Source organism: Salvelinus namaycush, chromosome 30 (genome assembly GCF_016432855.1).
Source record: "Salvelinus namaycush isolate Seneca chromosome 30, SaNama_1.0, whole genome shotgun sequence".
Lineage (NCBI taxonomy): Eukaryota > Metazoa > Chordata > Actinopteri > Salmoniformes > Salmonidae > Salvelinus > Salvelinus namaycush.
The window spans coordinates 2,012,985-2,027,767 of record NC_052336.1 but is presented as its reverse complement, the minus strand read 5'-3'; the positions used below and the strand labels follow the sequence as shown (position 1 = coordinate 2,027,767).

At 47.9% G+C, this 14,783-nt stretch overlaps 1 protein-coding gene across 1 annotated transcript in view; it reads right to left on the bottom strand.

Moving 5' to 3' along the window:
* LOC120024761 (vacuolar protein sorting-associated protein 13C-like) overlaps positions 1 to 14,783 on the bottom strand; it is a 190,907-nt gene that overhangs the window by 90,098 nt on the left and 86,026 nt on the right. Inside the window, exons 26-28 of the mRNA XM_038969047.1 lie at positions 6,362 to 6,506; positions 3,505 to 3,661; positions 3,286 to 3,410 (exon numbers count right to left, since the gene is read on the bottom strand). Coding sequence (XP_038824975.1) covers positions 3,286 to 3,410; positions 3,505 to 3,661; positions 6,362 to 6,506 — 427 coding nt within the window. The remainder of the gene's footprint in view (positions 1 to 3,285; positions 3,411 to 3,504; positions 3,662 to 6,361; positions 6,507 to 14,783) is intronic.

Below are 14,783 nucleotides of genomic sequence, written 5' to 3'. Positions count from 1 at the left end.
TACATCACCTATAGATACGTACCTGTTTAGTGAGACCGGGCTACATCACCTATAGATACGTACCTGTTTAGTGAGACCGGGCTACATCACCTATAGATACGTACCTGTTTAGTGAGACCGGGCTACATCACCTATAGATACGTACCTGTTTAGTGAGACCGGGCTACATCACCTATAGATACGTACCTGTTTAGTGAGACTGGGCTACATCACCTATAGATACGTACCTGTTTAGTGAGACTGGGCTACATCACCTATAGATACGTACCTGTTTAGTGAGACCGGGCTACATCACCTATAGATACGTACCTGTTTAGTGAGACCGGGCTACATCACCTATAGATACGTACCTGTTTAGTGAGACTGAGCTACATCACCTATAGATACGTACCTGTTTAGTGAGACTGAGCTACATCACCTATAGATACGTACCTGTTTAGTGAGACCGGGCTACATCACCTATAGATACGTACCTGTTTAGTGAGACTGGGCTACATCACCTATAGATACGTACCTGTTTAGGGAGACTGAGCTACATCACCTATAGATACGTACCTGTTTAGTGAGACTGAGCTACATCACCTATAGATACGTACCTGTTTAGTGAGACCGGGCTACATCACCTATAGATACGTACCTGTTTAGTGAGACTGAGCTACATCACCTATAGATACGTACCTGTTTAGTGAGACTGAGCTACATCACCTATAGATACGTACCTGTTTAGTGAGACTGGGCTACATCACCTATAGATACGTACCTGTTTAGTGAGACTGAGCTACATCACCTATAGATACGTACCTGTTTAGTGAGACTGAGCTACATCACCTATAGATACGTACCTGTTTAGTGAGACCGGGCTACATCACCTATAGATACGTACCTGTTTAGTGAGACCGGGCTACATCACCTATAGATACGTACCTGTTTAGGGAGACCGGGCTACATCACCTATAGATACGTACCTGTTTAGTGAGACCGGGCTACATCACCTATAGATACGTACCTGTTTAGTGAGACCGGGCTACATCACCTATAGATACGTACCTGTTTAGGGAGTCTGAGCTACATCACCTATAGACACGTACCTGTTTAGTGAGACTGAGCTACATCACCTATAGATACGTACCTGTTTAGGGAGACTGAGCTACATCACCTATAGATACGTACCTGTTTAGTGAGACTGAGCTACATCACCTATAGATACGTACCTGTTTAGGGAGACTGAGCTACATCACCTATAGATACGTACCTGTTTAGTGAGACTGGGCTACATCACCTATAGATACGTACCTGTTTAGTGAGACCAGGCTACATCACCTATAGATACGTACCTGTTTAGTGAGACTGAGCTACATCACCTATAGATACGTACCTGTTTAGGGAGACTGAGCTACATCACCTATAGATACGTACCTGTTTAGTGAGACTGAGCTACATCACCTATAGATACGTACCTGTTTAGTGAGACCGGGCTACATCACCTATAGATACGTACCTGTTTAGTGAGACTGGGCTACATCACCTATAGATACGTACCTGTTTAGTGAAACTGGGCTACATCACCTATAGATACGTACCTGTTTAGTGAGACTGAGCTACATCACCTATAGATACGTACCTGTTTAGTGAGACTGGGCTACATCACCTATAGATACGTACCTGTTTAGTGAGACTGGGCTACATCACCTATAGATACGTACCTGTTTAGTGAGACTGAGCTACATCACCTATAGATACGTACCTGTTTAGGGTCATTAGAAGTGAGACTGAGCTACATCACCTATAGATACGTACCTGTTTAGTGAGACCGGGCTACATCACCTATAGATACGTACCTGTTTAGGGTCATTAGAAGTGAGACTGAGCTACATCACCTATAGATACGTACCTGTTTAGTGAGACTGGGCTACATCACCTATAGATACGTACCTGTTTAGTGAGACTGGGCTACATCACCTATAGATACGTACCTGTTTAGTGAGACTGGGCTACATCACCTATAGATACGTACCTGTTTAGTGAGACTGGGCTACATCACCTATAGATACGTACCTGTTTAGTGAGACCGAGCTACATCACCTATAGATACGTACCTGTTTAGTGAGACCGAGCTACATCACCTATAGATACGTACCTGTTTAGTGAGACCGGGCTACATCACCTATAGATACGTATCTGTTTAGTGAGACCGGGCTACATCACCTATAGATACGTACCTGTTTAGTGAGACTGGGCTACATCACCTATAGATACGTACCTGTTTAGTGAGACTGGGCTACATCACCTATAGATACGTACCTGTTTAGTGAGACTGGGCTACATCACCTATAGATACGTACCTGTTTAGTGAGACCGGGCTACATCACCTATAGATACGTACCTGTTTAGTGAGACCGGGCTACATCACCTATAGATACGTACCTGTTTAGTGAGACCGGGCTACATCACCTATAGATACGTACCTGTTTAGTGAGACTGAGCTACATCACCTATAGATACGTATCTGTTTAGTGAGACTGGGCTACATCACCTATAGATACGTACCTGTTTAGTGAGACCGGGCTACATCACCTATAGATACGTACCTGTTTAGTGAGACTGGGCTACATCACCTATAGATACGTACCTGTTTAGTGAGACCGGGCTACATCACCTATAGATACGTACCTGTTTAGTGAGACCGGGCTACATCACCTATAGATACGTACCTGTTTAGTGAGACTGAGCTACATCCCCTATAGATACGTACCTGTTTAGTGAGACTGGGCTACATCACCTATAGATACGTACCTGTTTAGTGAGACCGGGCTACATCACCTATAGATACGTATCTGTTTAGTGAGACCGGGCTACATCACCTATAGATACGTACCTGTTTAGTGAGACTGGGCTACATCACCTATAGATACGTACCTGTTTAGTGAGACTGGGCTACATCACCTATAGATACGTACCTGTTTAGTGAGACTGAGCTACATCACCTATAGATACGTACCTGTTTAGTGAGACCGGGCTACATCACCTATAGATACGTACCTGTTTAGTGAGACTGGGCTACATCACCTATAGATACGTATCTGTTTAGTGAGACCGGGCTACATCACCTATAGATACGTATCTGTTTAGTGAGACCGGGCTACATCACCTATAGATACGTATCTGTTTAGTGAGACCGGGCTACATCACCTATAGATACGTACCTGTTTAGTGAGACTGGGCTACATCACCTATAGATACGTACCTGTTTAGTGAGACCGGGCTACATCCCCTATAGGTACGTACCTGTTTAGGGTCATTGCTGTACAGGACCAGTCCCAGGGACTCTATGTTGAAGATAAACTTCATGGTTTCCAGGGGTTCCTCTTCTACCGGTTGTTCTGGAAGTTCAACCATGTTCTCAACACCATCTGAAGGACGAGGAGAGAACAGAAACACGGTCAGAAGAATTAACACGCTCAGGACTCAAGTCGATACATTACACACACGCTCGTGACCTCTGACCTTTGGGGTAGTCTGTTTTGAGCATCAGCGTAGTCTTGTGTTTCAGGGCTGCCGTGTCGGGGCTGGTGTGTTGGTCTGGCTGAAGACCGCTGGCTTCTCCAATGTTCTCCATCAGGATCCTCAACAGGACTGTTAGGTCGTCCTGACTCAGGGCAACCTGGGGAGAACAGACGACAGAGAGGATATGTAGCTGGAGCTAATGCTAATGGTTGCTAATGCTAATATCACTAATACTAGTTAACCTGAAGAGATAAGCACAGAGAGGACATGTAGCTGAAGCTAATGCTAATGGTTGCTAATACTAGTTAACCTGAAGAGACAAGAACAGAGAGGATGTAGCTAATGCTAATGGTTGCTAATACTAATGTCACTAATACTAGTTAACCTGAAGAGACACAAGAACAGAGAGGATGTAGCTGTAGCTAATGCTAATGGTTGCTAATGTCACTAATACTAGTTAACCTGAAGAGACACAAGAACAGATGATGTAGTTAATGGTTGCTAATGCTAATGTCACTAATACTAGTTAACCTGAAGAGACACAAGAACAGAGAGGATGTAGCTAATGCTAATGCTGTTGATAAGTAGAGGAGCCCGAATTAACTTGAGGACAGACAGGAGACATATAGGATGGAGCTGTAGCTAATGCTAATGTTGCTGTTGCTAAAGCCAATAATGCTGTAGCTAATGCTGCATTCACATCATGCTCGGAGATTGGAAGGAACGCAAGAACCATTCTCACCATTGACAGCATAAATCGCGGCAATGTTAGTTGCCATTTTCAGTAGTACCTGACGTCAGAGCTCAGCGTGTCCAGAGATCATACCCGAGATTTCTAGTCATAATTACGAGATGGAGGGACGTTCCACGTGCATTTTTCACAGTAGGAAGGTCATACTTACGAGTTCCCGACATGACGTGAACGCGGCACAAGGCAATAAAATGTTGATTTACTGTTTAACGGATTACATTTTTTGAAAAGTGAGGCGAACGAGCAGATATTCGTTAAACTGTAAATCAACTTTGTTCGGGCCTAATGCTAATGTTGCTATAGGTAAAGCTAATATTGCCTTGGCTAATGCTAATGTTGCTATAGGTAAAGCTAATGTTGCTATAGATAAAGCTAATGTTGCTATAGGTAAAGCTAATGTTGCCTTGGCTAATGCTAATGTTGCTATAGATAAAGCTAATGTTGCTATAGATAAAGCTAATGTTGCTATAGGTAATGCTAATTTTGCCGTGGCTAATGCTAATTCGCTGACAATTTTACATTTTAGTCATTTAGCAGAAGCACTTATCCAGAGTGACTTACAGGAGCAATTAGGGTTAAGCGCCTTTCTCAAGGCCACATAGACAGATTTTAACCAGTGAACTTTCGGTTACTGACCCAACGCTCTTAACCGCTAAGCTACCTGCCTTGATTATCTTAGGGTCAAACCCTAGAGGACTGTAGCATGTACCTTACATGCCTTGATTATCTTAGGGTCAAACCCTAGAGAATTGTAGCATGTACCTTACATGCCTTGATTATCTTACTGTCGAGGACTGTAGCATGTACCTTACATGCCTTGATTATCTTAGGGTCAAACCCTAGAGGTTGTAGCATGTACCTTACATGCCTTGATTATCTTAGGGTCAAACCCTAGAGGTTGTAGCATGTACCTTACATTCCAAACCAGGCTGCAAGCAGAAGTCAGAAGTTAGTTAGTGTGACTAAATCATCAACGCTCGGCTGTTATGGTTTAAGAGACAAAGCTACTTCAAGTCTAAAGGAAGGGGACGACATTGCACACATTTAACTAGCTACAACTTACCAATACCATTCTCCCACCTGAGGTCAACCATCAATATGACTAAATCATGAAAGCTCCATTATGACTTGAAGGAACTATTTCCTTCAGGTATCAGAGAGGGTGACATTACTACATGAGTAAAGATAACTTCAATCAGCTGCTCTGCTACAATACAAACATCTTGGTATCAAAACAGATCTTTATCTAACCACTTCCTTCGGGGGAAAGACATGATTGCAGTTAGAGTTACCTCCTCTCTGTCTACCTCTATGGTTACTGTTAGCTCCTCTCTGTCTACCTCTATGGTTACTGTTAGCTCCTACCTTCATGGGCTTGAGGTCTCTGTCTACCTCTATGGTTACTGTTAGCTCCTCTCCGTCTACCTCTATGGTTCCTGTTAGCTCCTACCTTCATGGGCTTGAGGTCTCCGTCTACCTCTATGGTTCCTGTTAGCTCCTCTCCGTCTACCTCTATGGTTCCTGTTAGCTCCTCTCCGTCTACCTCTATGGTTACTGTTAGCTCCTCTCTGTCTACCTCTATGGTTACTGTTAGCTCCTCTCCGTCTACCTCTATGGTTCCTGTTAGCTCCTCTCCGTCTACCTCTATGGTTACTGTTAGCTCCTACCTTCATGGGCTTGAGGTCTCTGTCTACCTCTATGGTTACTGTTAGCTCCTCTCCGTCTACCTCTATGGTTACTGTTAGCTCCTCTCTGTCTACCTCTATGGTTACTGTTAGCTCCTCTCTGTCTACCTCTATGGTTACTGTTAGCTCCTCTCCGTCTACCTCTATGGTTCCTGTTAGCTCCTACCTTCATGGGCTTGAGGTCTCCGTCTACCTCTATGGTTACTGTTAGCTCCTACCTTCATGGGCTTGAGGTCTCCGTCTACCTCTATGGTTCCTGTTAGCTCCTCTCTGTCTACCTCTATGGTTACTGTTAGCTCCTCTCCGTCTACCTCTATGGTTCCTGTTAGCTCCTACCTTCATGGGCTTGAGGTCTCCGTCTACCTCTATGGTTACTGTTAGCTCCTCTCCGTCTACCTCTATGGTTCCTGTTAGCTCCTACCTTCATGGGCTTGAGGTCTCCGTCTACCTCTATGGCAGCCATCTTCTGGTACCATGCTGCAGCCAGGTTCCTCTTCACTGTTAGGAGCAGGTTGACAGGCTGCAGCAGCTCAGTACTGGACTGAGAGTCTTTTTCCATGTAAATCCTAATGAGAGAAAGAGAAGCAAATTATAGACAGGGATAGTTAGACAACTTGCTTATTTAGCTACACTATACAGTATTAGGGTGGTATCCAGACTTCCACACCATTCCTGTACCAACCCAGGGATGAGGTATTACTTTTTTTTGACTCCCAAAACAAAATGTAGCCAGCAGACCATGTAGCCAGCAGACCATGTAGCCAGCAGGCCATGTAGCCAGCAGGCCATGTAGCCAGCAGGCCATGTAGCCAACAGACCATGTACTGTAGCCAGCAGGCCATGTACTGTAGCCAGCAGGCCATGTACTGTAGGCAGCATGCCATATAGCCAGCAGGCCATGTAGCCAGCAGGCCATGTACTGTAGCCAGCAGGCCATGTAGCCAGCAGGGCATGTAGCCAACAGACCATGTACTGTAGCCAGCAGGCCATGTAGCCAGCAGGGCATGTAGCCAACAGACCATGTACTGTAGGCAGCAGGCCATGTAGCCAGCAGGGCATGTAGCCAACAGACCATGTACTGTAGGCAGCATGCCATGTAGCCAGCAGGCCATGTAGCCAGCAGGCCATGTACTGTAGCCAGCAGACCATGTACTGTAGGCAGCATGCCATGTACTGTAGGCAGCAGGCCATGTAGCCAACAGACCATGTACTGTAGGCAGCATGCCATGTACTGTAGGCAGCAGGCCATGTAGCCAACAGACCATGTACTGTAGCCAGCAGGCCATGTACTGTAGGCAGCATGCCATGTACTGTAGGCAGCATGCCATGTACTGTAGGCAGCATGCCATATAGCCAGCAGGCCATGTACTGTAGCCAGCAGGCCATGTAGCCAGCAGGGCATGTAGCCAACAGACCATGTAGCCAGCAGACCATGTAGCCAGCAGGCCATGTAGCCAGCAGGCCATGTAGCCAGCAGGTCATGTAGCCAGCAGGTCATGTACTGTAGCCAGCAGGCCATGTACTGTAGCCAGCAGGCCATGTACTGTAGCCAGCAGGCCATGTAGCCAGCAGGCCATGTAGCCAGCAGACCATGTAGCCAGCAGACCATGTAGCCAGCAGGCCATGTAGCCAGCAGGCCATGTAGCCAGCAGGTCATGTAGCCAGCAGGTCATGTAGCCAGCAGGTCATGTAGCCAGCAGGCCATGTAGGCAGCTAGGCAGCAGGCCATGTAGCCAGCAGGTCATGTAGCCAGCAGACCATGTAGCCAGTAGGTCATGTAGCCAGCAGACCATGTAGGCAGCAGGCCATGTAGCCAGCAGGCCATGTACTGTAGCCAGTAGGTCATGTAGCCAGCAGACCATGTAAGCAGCAGGCCATGTAGGCAGCAGGCCATGTAGGCAGCAGGCCATGTAGCCAGCAGGCCATGTAGGCAGCAGGCCATGTAGCCAGCAGGCCATGTAGCCAGCAGGCCATGTAGCCAGCAGGCAATGTAGCCAGCAGGCAATGTAGCCAGCAGACCATGTAGGCAGCAAGGTACTTGATCCAGGAGGGGATTGATTGTCGCTGCTTTAACCAAGAAGCTTGTTCTTGACATCTAGCCACTTAGATAGGAAGTTACAAACCCAAATGTATAGCTGGAGACCTGAGATAGATAGTTAACTTATAAGCAGAGGCGTAGAATGCAACCCCCTGAACTTTAGGGTGCCACGCTGAATTGAAAATCATACCGTCGGTATTTTAAAACACCCCAGTATACGGTATATACAGTATAGCGCCCGGGCCCATTCAGTAAGACCCAGCCCAGTATACGGTATATACAGTATAGCGCCCGAGCCCATTCAGTAAAACCCAGCCCAGTATACGGTATATACAGTATAGCGCCCGAGCCCATTCAGTAACATCCACCCCAGTATACGGTATATACAGTATAGCGCCCGGGCCCATTCAGTAAGACCCACCCCAGTATACGGTATATACAGTATAGCGCCTGGGCCCATTCAGTAAGACCCACCCCAGTATACGGTATATACAGTATAGCGCCCGGGCCCATTCAGTAAGACCCACCCCAGTATACGGTATATACAGTATAGCGCCTGGGCCCATTCAGTAAGACCCACCCCAGTATACGGTATATACAGTATAGCGCCCGGGCCCATTCAGTAAGACCCACCCCAGTATACGGTATATACAGTATAGCGCCCGGGCCCATTCAGTAAGACCCACCCCAGTTTACGGTATATACAGTATAGCGCCCGAGCCCATTCAGTAAGACCCACACCAGTATACGGTATATACAGTATAGCGCCCGAGCCCATTCAGTAAGACCCACACCAGTATACGGTATATACAGTATAGCGCCCGAGCCCATTCAGTAACACCCACCCCAGTATACGGTATATACAGTATAGCGCCCGAGCCCATTCAGTAAGACCCACCCCAGTATACGGTATATACAGTATAGCGCCCGGGCCCATTCAGTAAGACCCACCCCAGTTTACGGTATATACAGTATAGCGCCCGAGCCCATTCAGTAAGACCCACACCAGTATACGGTATATACAGTATAGCGCCCGAGCCCATTCAGTAACACCCACCCCAGTATACGGTATATACAGTATAGCGCCCGAGCCCATTCAGTAAGACCCACACCAGTATACGGTATATACAGTATAGCGCCCGAGCCCATTCAGTAACACCCACCCCAGTATACGGTATATACAGTATAGCGCCCGAGCCCATTCAGTAACACCCACCCCAGTATACGGTATATACAGTATAGCGCCTGGGCCCATTCAGTAAGACCCACCCCAGTATACGGTATATACAGTATAGCGCCCGAGCCCATTCAGTAAGACCCACCCCAGTATACGGTATATACAGTATAGCGCCCGGGCCCATTCAGTAAGACCCACCCCAGTATACGGTATATACAGTATAGCGCCCGGGCCCATTCAGTAAGACCCACCCCAGTATACGGTATATACAGTATAGCGCCCGGGCCCATTCAGTAAGACCCACCCCAGTATACGGTATATACAGTATAGCGCCCGAGCCCATTCAGTAAGACCCACCCCAGTATACGGTATATACAGTATAGCGCCCGAGCCCATTCAGTAACATCCACCCCAGTATACGGTATATACAGTATAGCGCCTGGGCCCATTCAGTAAGACCCACCCCAGTATACGCTATATACAGTATAGCACCCGAGCCCATTCAGTAAGACCCACCCCAGTATACAGTATATACAGTATAGCGCCTGGGCCCATTCAGTAAGACCCACCCCAGTATACGGTATATACAGTATAGCGCCCGGGCCCATTCAGTAAGACCCACCCCAGTATACGGTATATACAGTATAGCGCCCGGGCCCATTCAGTAACATCCACCCCAGTATACGGTATATACAGTATAGCGCCTGGGCCCATTCAGTAAGACCCACCCCAGTATACAGTATATACAGTATAGCGCCCGAGCCCATTCAGTAAGACCCACCCCAGTATACAGTATATACAGTATAGCGCCCGAGCCCATTCAGTAACACCCACCCCAGTATACGGTATATACAGTATAGCGCCCGAGCCCATTCAGTAAGACCCACCCCAGTATACGGTATATACAGTATAGCGCCCGAGCCCATTCAGTAAGACCCATCCCAGTATACAGTATATACAGTATAGCGCCCGGGCCCATTCAGTAACACCCACCCCAGTATACAGTATATACAGTATAGCGCCCGAGCCAATCAGTAAGACCCACCCCAGTATACAGTATATACAGTATAGCACCCGAACCTATACAGTAACACCCACCCCAGTATACGCTATATACAGTATAGCACCCGAGCCCATTCAGTAAGACCCACCCCAGTATACGGTATATACAGTATAGCGCCTGGGCCCATTCAGTAACACCCACCCCAGTATACGGTATATACAGTATAGCGCCCGAGCCCATTCAGTAAGACCCACCCCAGTATACGGTATATACAGTATAGCGCCTGGGCCCATTCAGTAAGACCCACCCCAGTATACGGTATATACAGTATAGCACCCGAGCCCATTCAGTAACACCCACCCCAGTATACGGTATATACAGTATAGCGCCCGAGCCCATTCAGTAACACCCACCCCAGTATACGGTATATACAGTATAGCGCCTGGGCCCATTCAGTAACACCCACCCCAGTATACGGTATATACAGTATAGCGCCCGAGCCCATTCAGTAACACCCACCCCAGTATACGGTATATACAGTATAGCGCCCGAGCCCATTCAGTAAGACCCACCCCAGTATACGGTATATACAGTATAGCACCCGAGCCTATTCAGTAAGACCCAGCCCAGTATACGGTATATACAGTATAGCACCTGGGCCCATTCAGTAAGACCCAGCCCAGTATACGGTATATACAGTATAGCACACGGGCCCATTCAGTAAGACCCACCCCAGTATACGGTATATACAGTATAGCGCCTGGGCCCATTCAGTAAGACCCAGCCCAGTATACGGTATATACAGTATAGCACCCGGGCCCATTCAGTAAGACCCACCCCAGTATACGGTATATACAGTATAGCGCCCGAGCCCATTCAGTAAAACCCACCCCAGTATACGGTATATACAGTATAGCACCCGAGCCTATTCAGTAAGACCCAGCCCAGTATACGGTATATACAGTATAGCACCCGAGCCTATTCAGTAAGACCCAGCCCAGTATACGGTATATACAGTATAGCACCCGAGCCTATTCAGTAAGACCCAGCCCAGTATACGGTATATACAGTATAGCGCCCGAGCCCATTCAGTAACACCCACCCCAGTATACGGTATATACAGTATAGCGCCCGAGCCCATTCAGTAAGACCCACACCAGTATACGGTATATACAGTATAGCGCCCGAGCCCATTCAGTAACACCCACCCCAGTATACGGTATATACAGTATAGCGCCCGAGCCCATTCAGTAACACCCACCCCAGTATACGGTATATACAGTATAGCGCCTGGGCCCATTCAGTAAGACCCACCCCAGTATACGGTATATACAGTATAGCGCCCGGGCCCATTCAGTAAGACCCACCCCAGTATACGGTATATACAGTATAGCGCCCGGGCCCATTCAGTAAGACCCACCCCAGTATACGGTATATACAGTATAGCGCCCGAGCCCATTCAGTAAGACCCACCCCAGTATACAGTATATACAGTATAGCACCCGAACCTATACAGTAACACCCACCCCAGTATACGCTATATACAGTATAGCACCCGAGCCCATTCAGTAAGACCCACCCCAGTATACAGTATATACAGTATAGCGCCCGGGCCCATTCAGTAAGACCCACCCCAGTATACGGTATATACAGTATAGCGCCTGGGCCCATTCAGTAAGACCCACCCCAGTATACGGTATATACAGTATAGCGCCCGAGCCCATTCAGTAAGACCCACCCCAGTATACGGTATATACAGTATAGCGCCCGAGCCCATTCAGTAACATCCACCCCAGTATACGGTATATACAGTATAGCGCCTGGGCCCATTCAGTAAGACCCACCCCAGTATACGCTATATACAGTATAGCACCCGAGCCCATTCAGTAAGACCCACCCCAGTATACAGTATATACAGTATAGCGCCCGGGCCCATTCAGTAACACCCACCCCAGTATACGGTATATACAGTATAGCGCCCGAGCCCATTCAGTAAGACCCACCCCAGTATACGGTATATACAGTATAGCGCCCGAGCCCATTCAGTAACACCCACCCCAGTATACGGTATATACAGTATAGCGCCCGGGCCCATTCAGTAACACCCACCCCAGTATACGGTATATACAGTATAGCGCCCGAGCCTATACAGTAACACCGACCCCAGTATACGGTATATACAGTATAGCGCCCGGGCCCATTCAGTAAGACCCACCCCAGTATACGGTATATACAGTATAGCGCCCGAGCCCATTCAGTAAGACCCACACCAGTATACGGTATATACAGTATAGCGCCCGAGCCCATTCAGTAACACCCACCCCAGTATACGGTATATACAGTATAGCGCCCGAGCCCATTCAGTAAGACCCACACCAGTATACGGTATATACAGTATAGCGCCCGAGCCCATTCAGTAACACCCACCCCAGTATACGGTATATACAGTATAGCGCCCGAGCCCATTCAGTAACACCCACCCCAGTATACGGTATATACAGTATAGCGCCTGGGCCCATTCAGTAAGACCCACCCCAGTATACGGTATATACAGTATAGCACCCGAGCCCATTCAGTAAGACCCACCCCAGTATACAGTATATACAGTATAGCGCCCGGGCCCATTCAGTAAGACCCACCCCAGTATACGGTATATACAGTATAGCGCCCGAGCCCATTCAGTAAGACCCACCCCAGTATACAGTATATACAGTATAGCACCCGAACCTATACAGTAACACCCACCCCAGTATACGCTATATACAGTATAGCACCCGAGCCCATTCAGTAAGACCCACCCCAGTATACAGTATATACAGTATAGCGCCCGAGCCCATTCAGTAAGACCCACCCCAGTATACGGTATATACAGTATAGCGCCTGGGCCCATTCAGTAAGACCCACCCCAGTATACGGTATATACAGTATAGCGCCCGAGCCCATTCAGTAACATCCACCCCAGTATACGGTATATACAGTATAGCGCCTGGGCCCATTCAGTAAGACCCACCCCAGTATACGCTATATACAGTATAGCACCCGAGCCCATTCAGTAAGACCCACCCCAGTATACAGTATATACAGTATAGCGCCTGGGCCCATTCAGTAACACCCACCCCAGTATACAGTATATACAGTATAGCGCCCGAGCCCATTCAGTAACATCCACCCCAGTATACGGTATATACAGTATAGCGCCTGGGCCCATTCAGTAACATCCACCCCAGTATACGGTATATACAGTATAGCGCCTGGGCCCATTCAGTAACACCCACCCCAGTATACGGTATATACAGTATAGCGCCCGAGCCCATTCAGTAACATCCACCCCAGTATACGGTATATACAGTATAGCGCCTGGGCCCATTCAGTAAGACCCACCCCAGTATACGCTATATACAGTATAGCACCCGAGCCCATTCAGTAAGACCCAGCCCAGTATACGGTATATACAGTATAGCGCCTGGGCCCATTCAGTAAGACCCACCCCAGTATACGGTATATACAGTATAGCGCCCGAGCCCTATTCAGTAAGACCCAGCCCAGTATACGGTATATACAGTATAGCACCCGAGCCCATTCAGTAAGACCCACCCCAGTATACAGTATATACAGTATAGCGCCTGGGCCCATTCAGTAAGACCCAGCCCCAGTATACGGTATATACAGTATAGCACCCGAGCCCTATTCAGTAAGACCCAGCCCAGTATACGGTATATACAGTATAGCGCCCGGGCCCATTCAGTAAGACCCACCCCAGTATACGGTATATACAGTATAGCGCCCGAGCCATTCAGTAAGACCCAGCCCAGTATACGGTATATACAGTATAGCGCCCGAGCCCATTCAGTAAGCACCCACCCCAGTATACGGTATATACAGTATAGCGCCCGAGCCCATTCAGTAACACCCACCCCAGTATACGGTATATACAGTATAGCGCCCGAGCCCATTCAGTAACACCCACCCCAGTATACGGTATATACAGTATAGCGCCCGAGCCCATTCAGTAACACCCACCCCAGTATACGGTATATACAGTATAGCGCCCTGAGCCCATTCAGTAACACCCACCCCAGTATACGGTATATACAGTATAGCGCCCGAGCCCATTCAGTAAGACCCACCCCAGTATACGGTATATACAGTATAGCGCCCGGGCCCATTCAGTAAGACCCACCCCAGTATACGGTATATACAGTATAGCGCCCGGGCCCATTCAGTAAGACCCACCCCAGTATACGGTATATACAGTATAGCGCCCGGGCCCATTCAGTAAGACCCACCCCAGTATACGGTATATACAGTATAGCGCCCGGGCCCATTCAGTAAGACCCACCCCAGTATACGGTATATACAGTATAGCGCCCGGGCCCATTCAGTAAGACCCACCCCAGTATACGGTATATACAGTATAGCGCCCGAGCCCATTCAGTAACATCCACCCCAGTATACGGTATATACAGTATAGCGCCTGGGCCCATTCAGTAAGACCCACCCCAGTATACGCTATATACAGTATAGCACCCGAGCCCATTCAGTAAGACCCACCCCAGTATACAGTATATACAGTATAGCGCCTGGGCCCATTCAGTAAGACCCACCCCAGTATACGGTATATACAG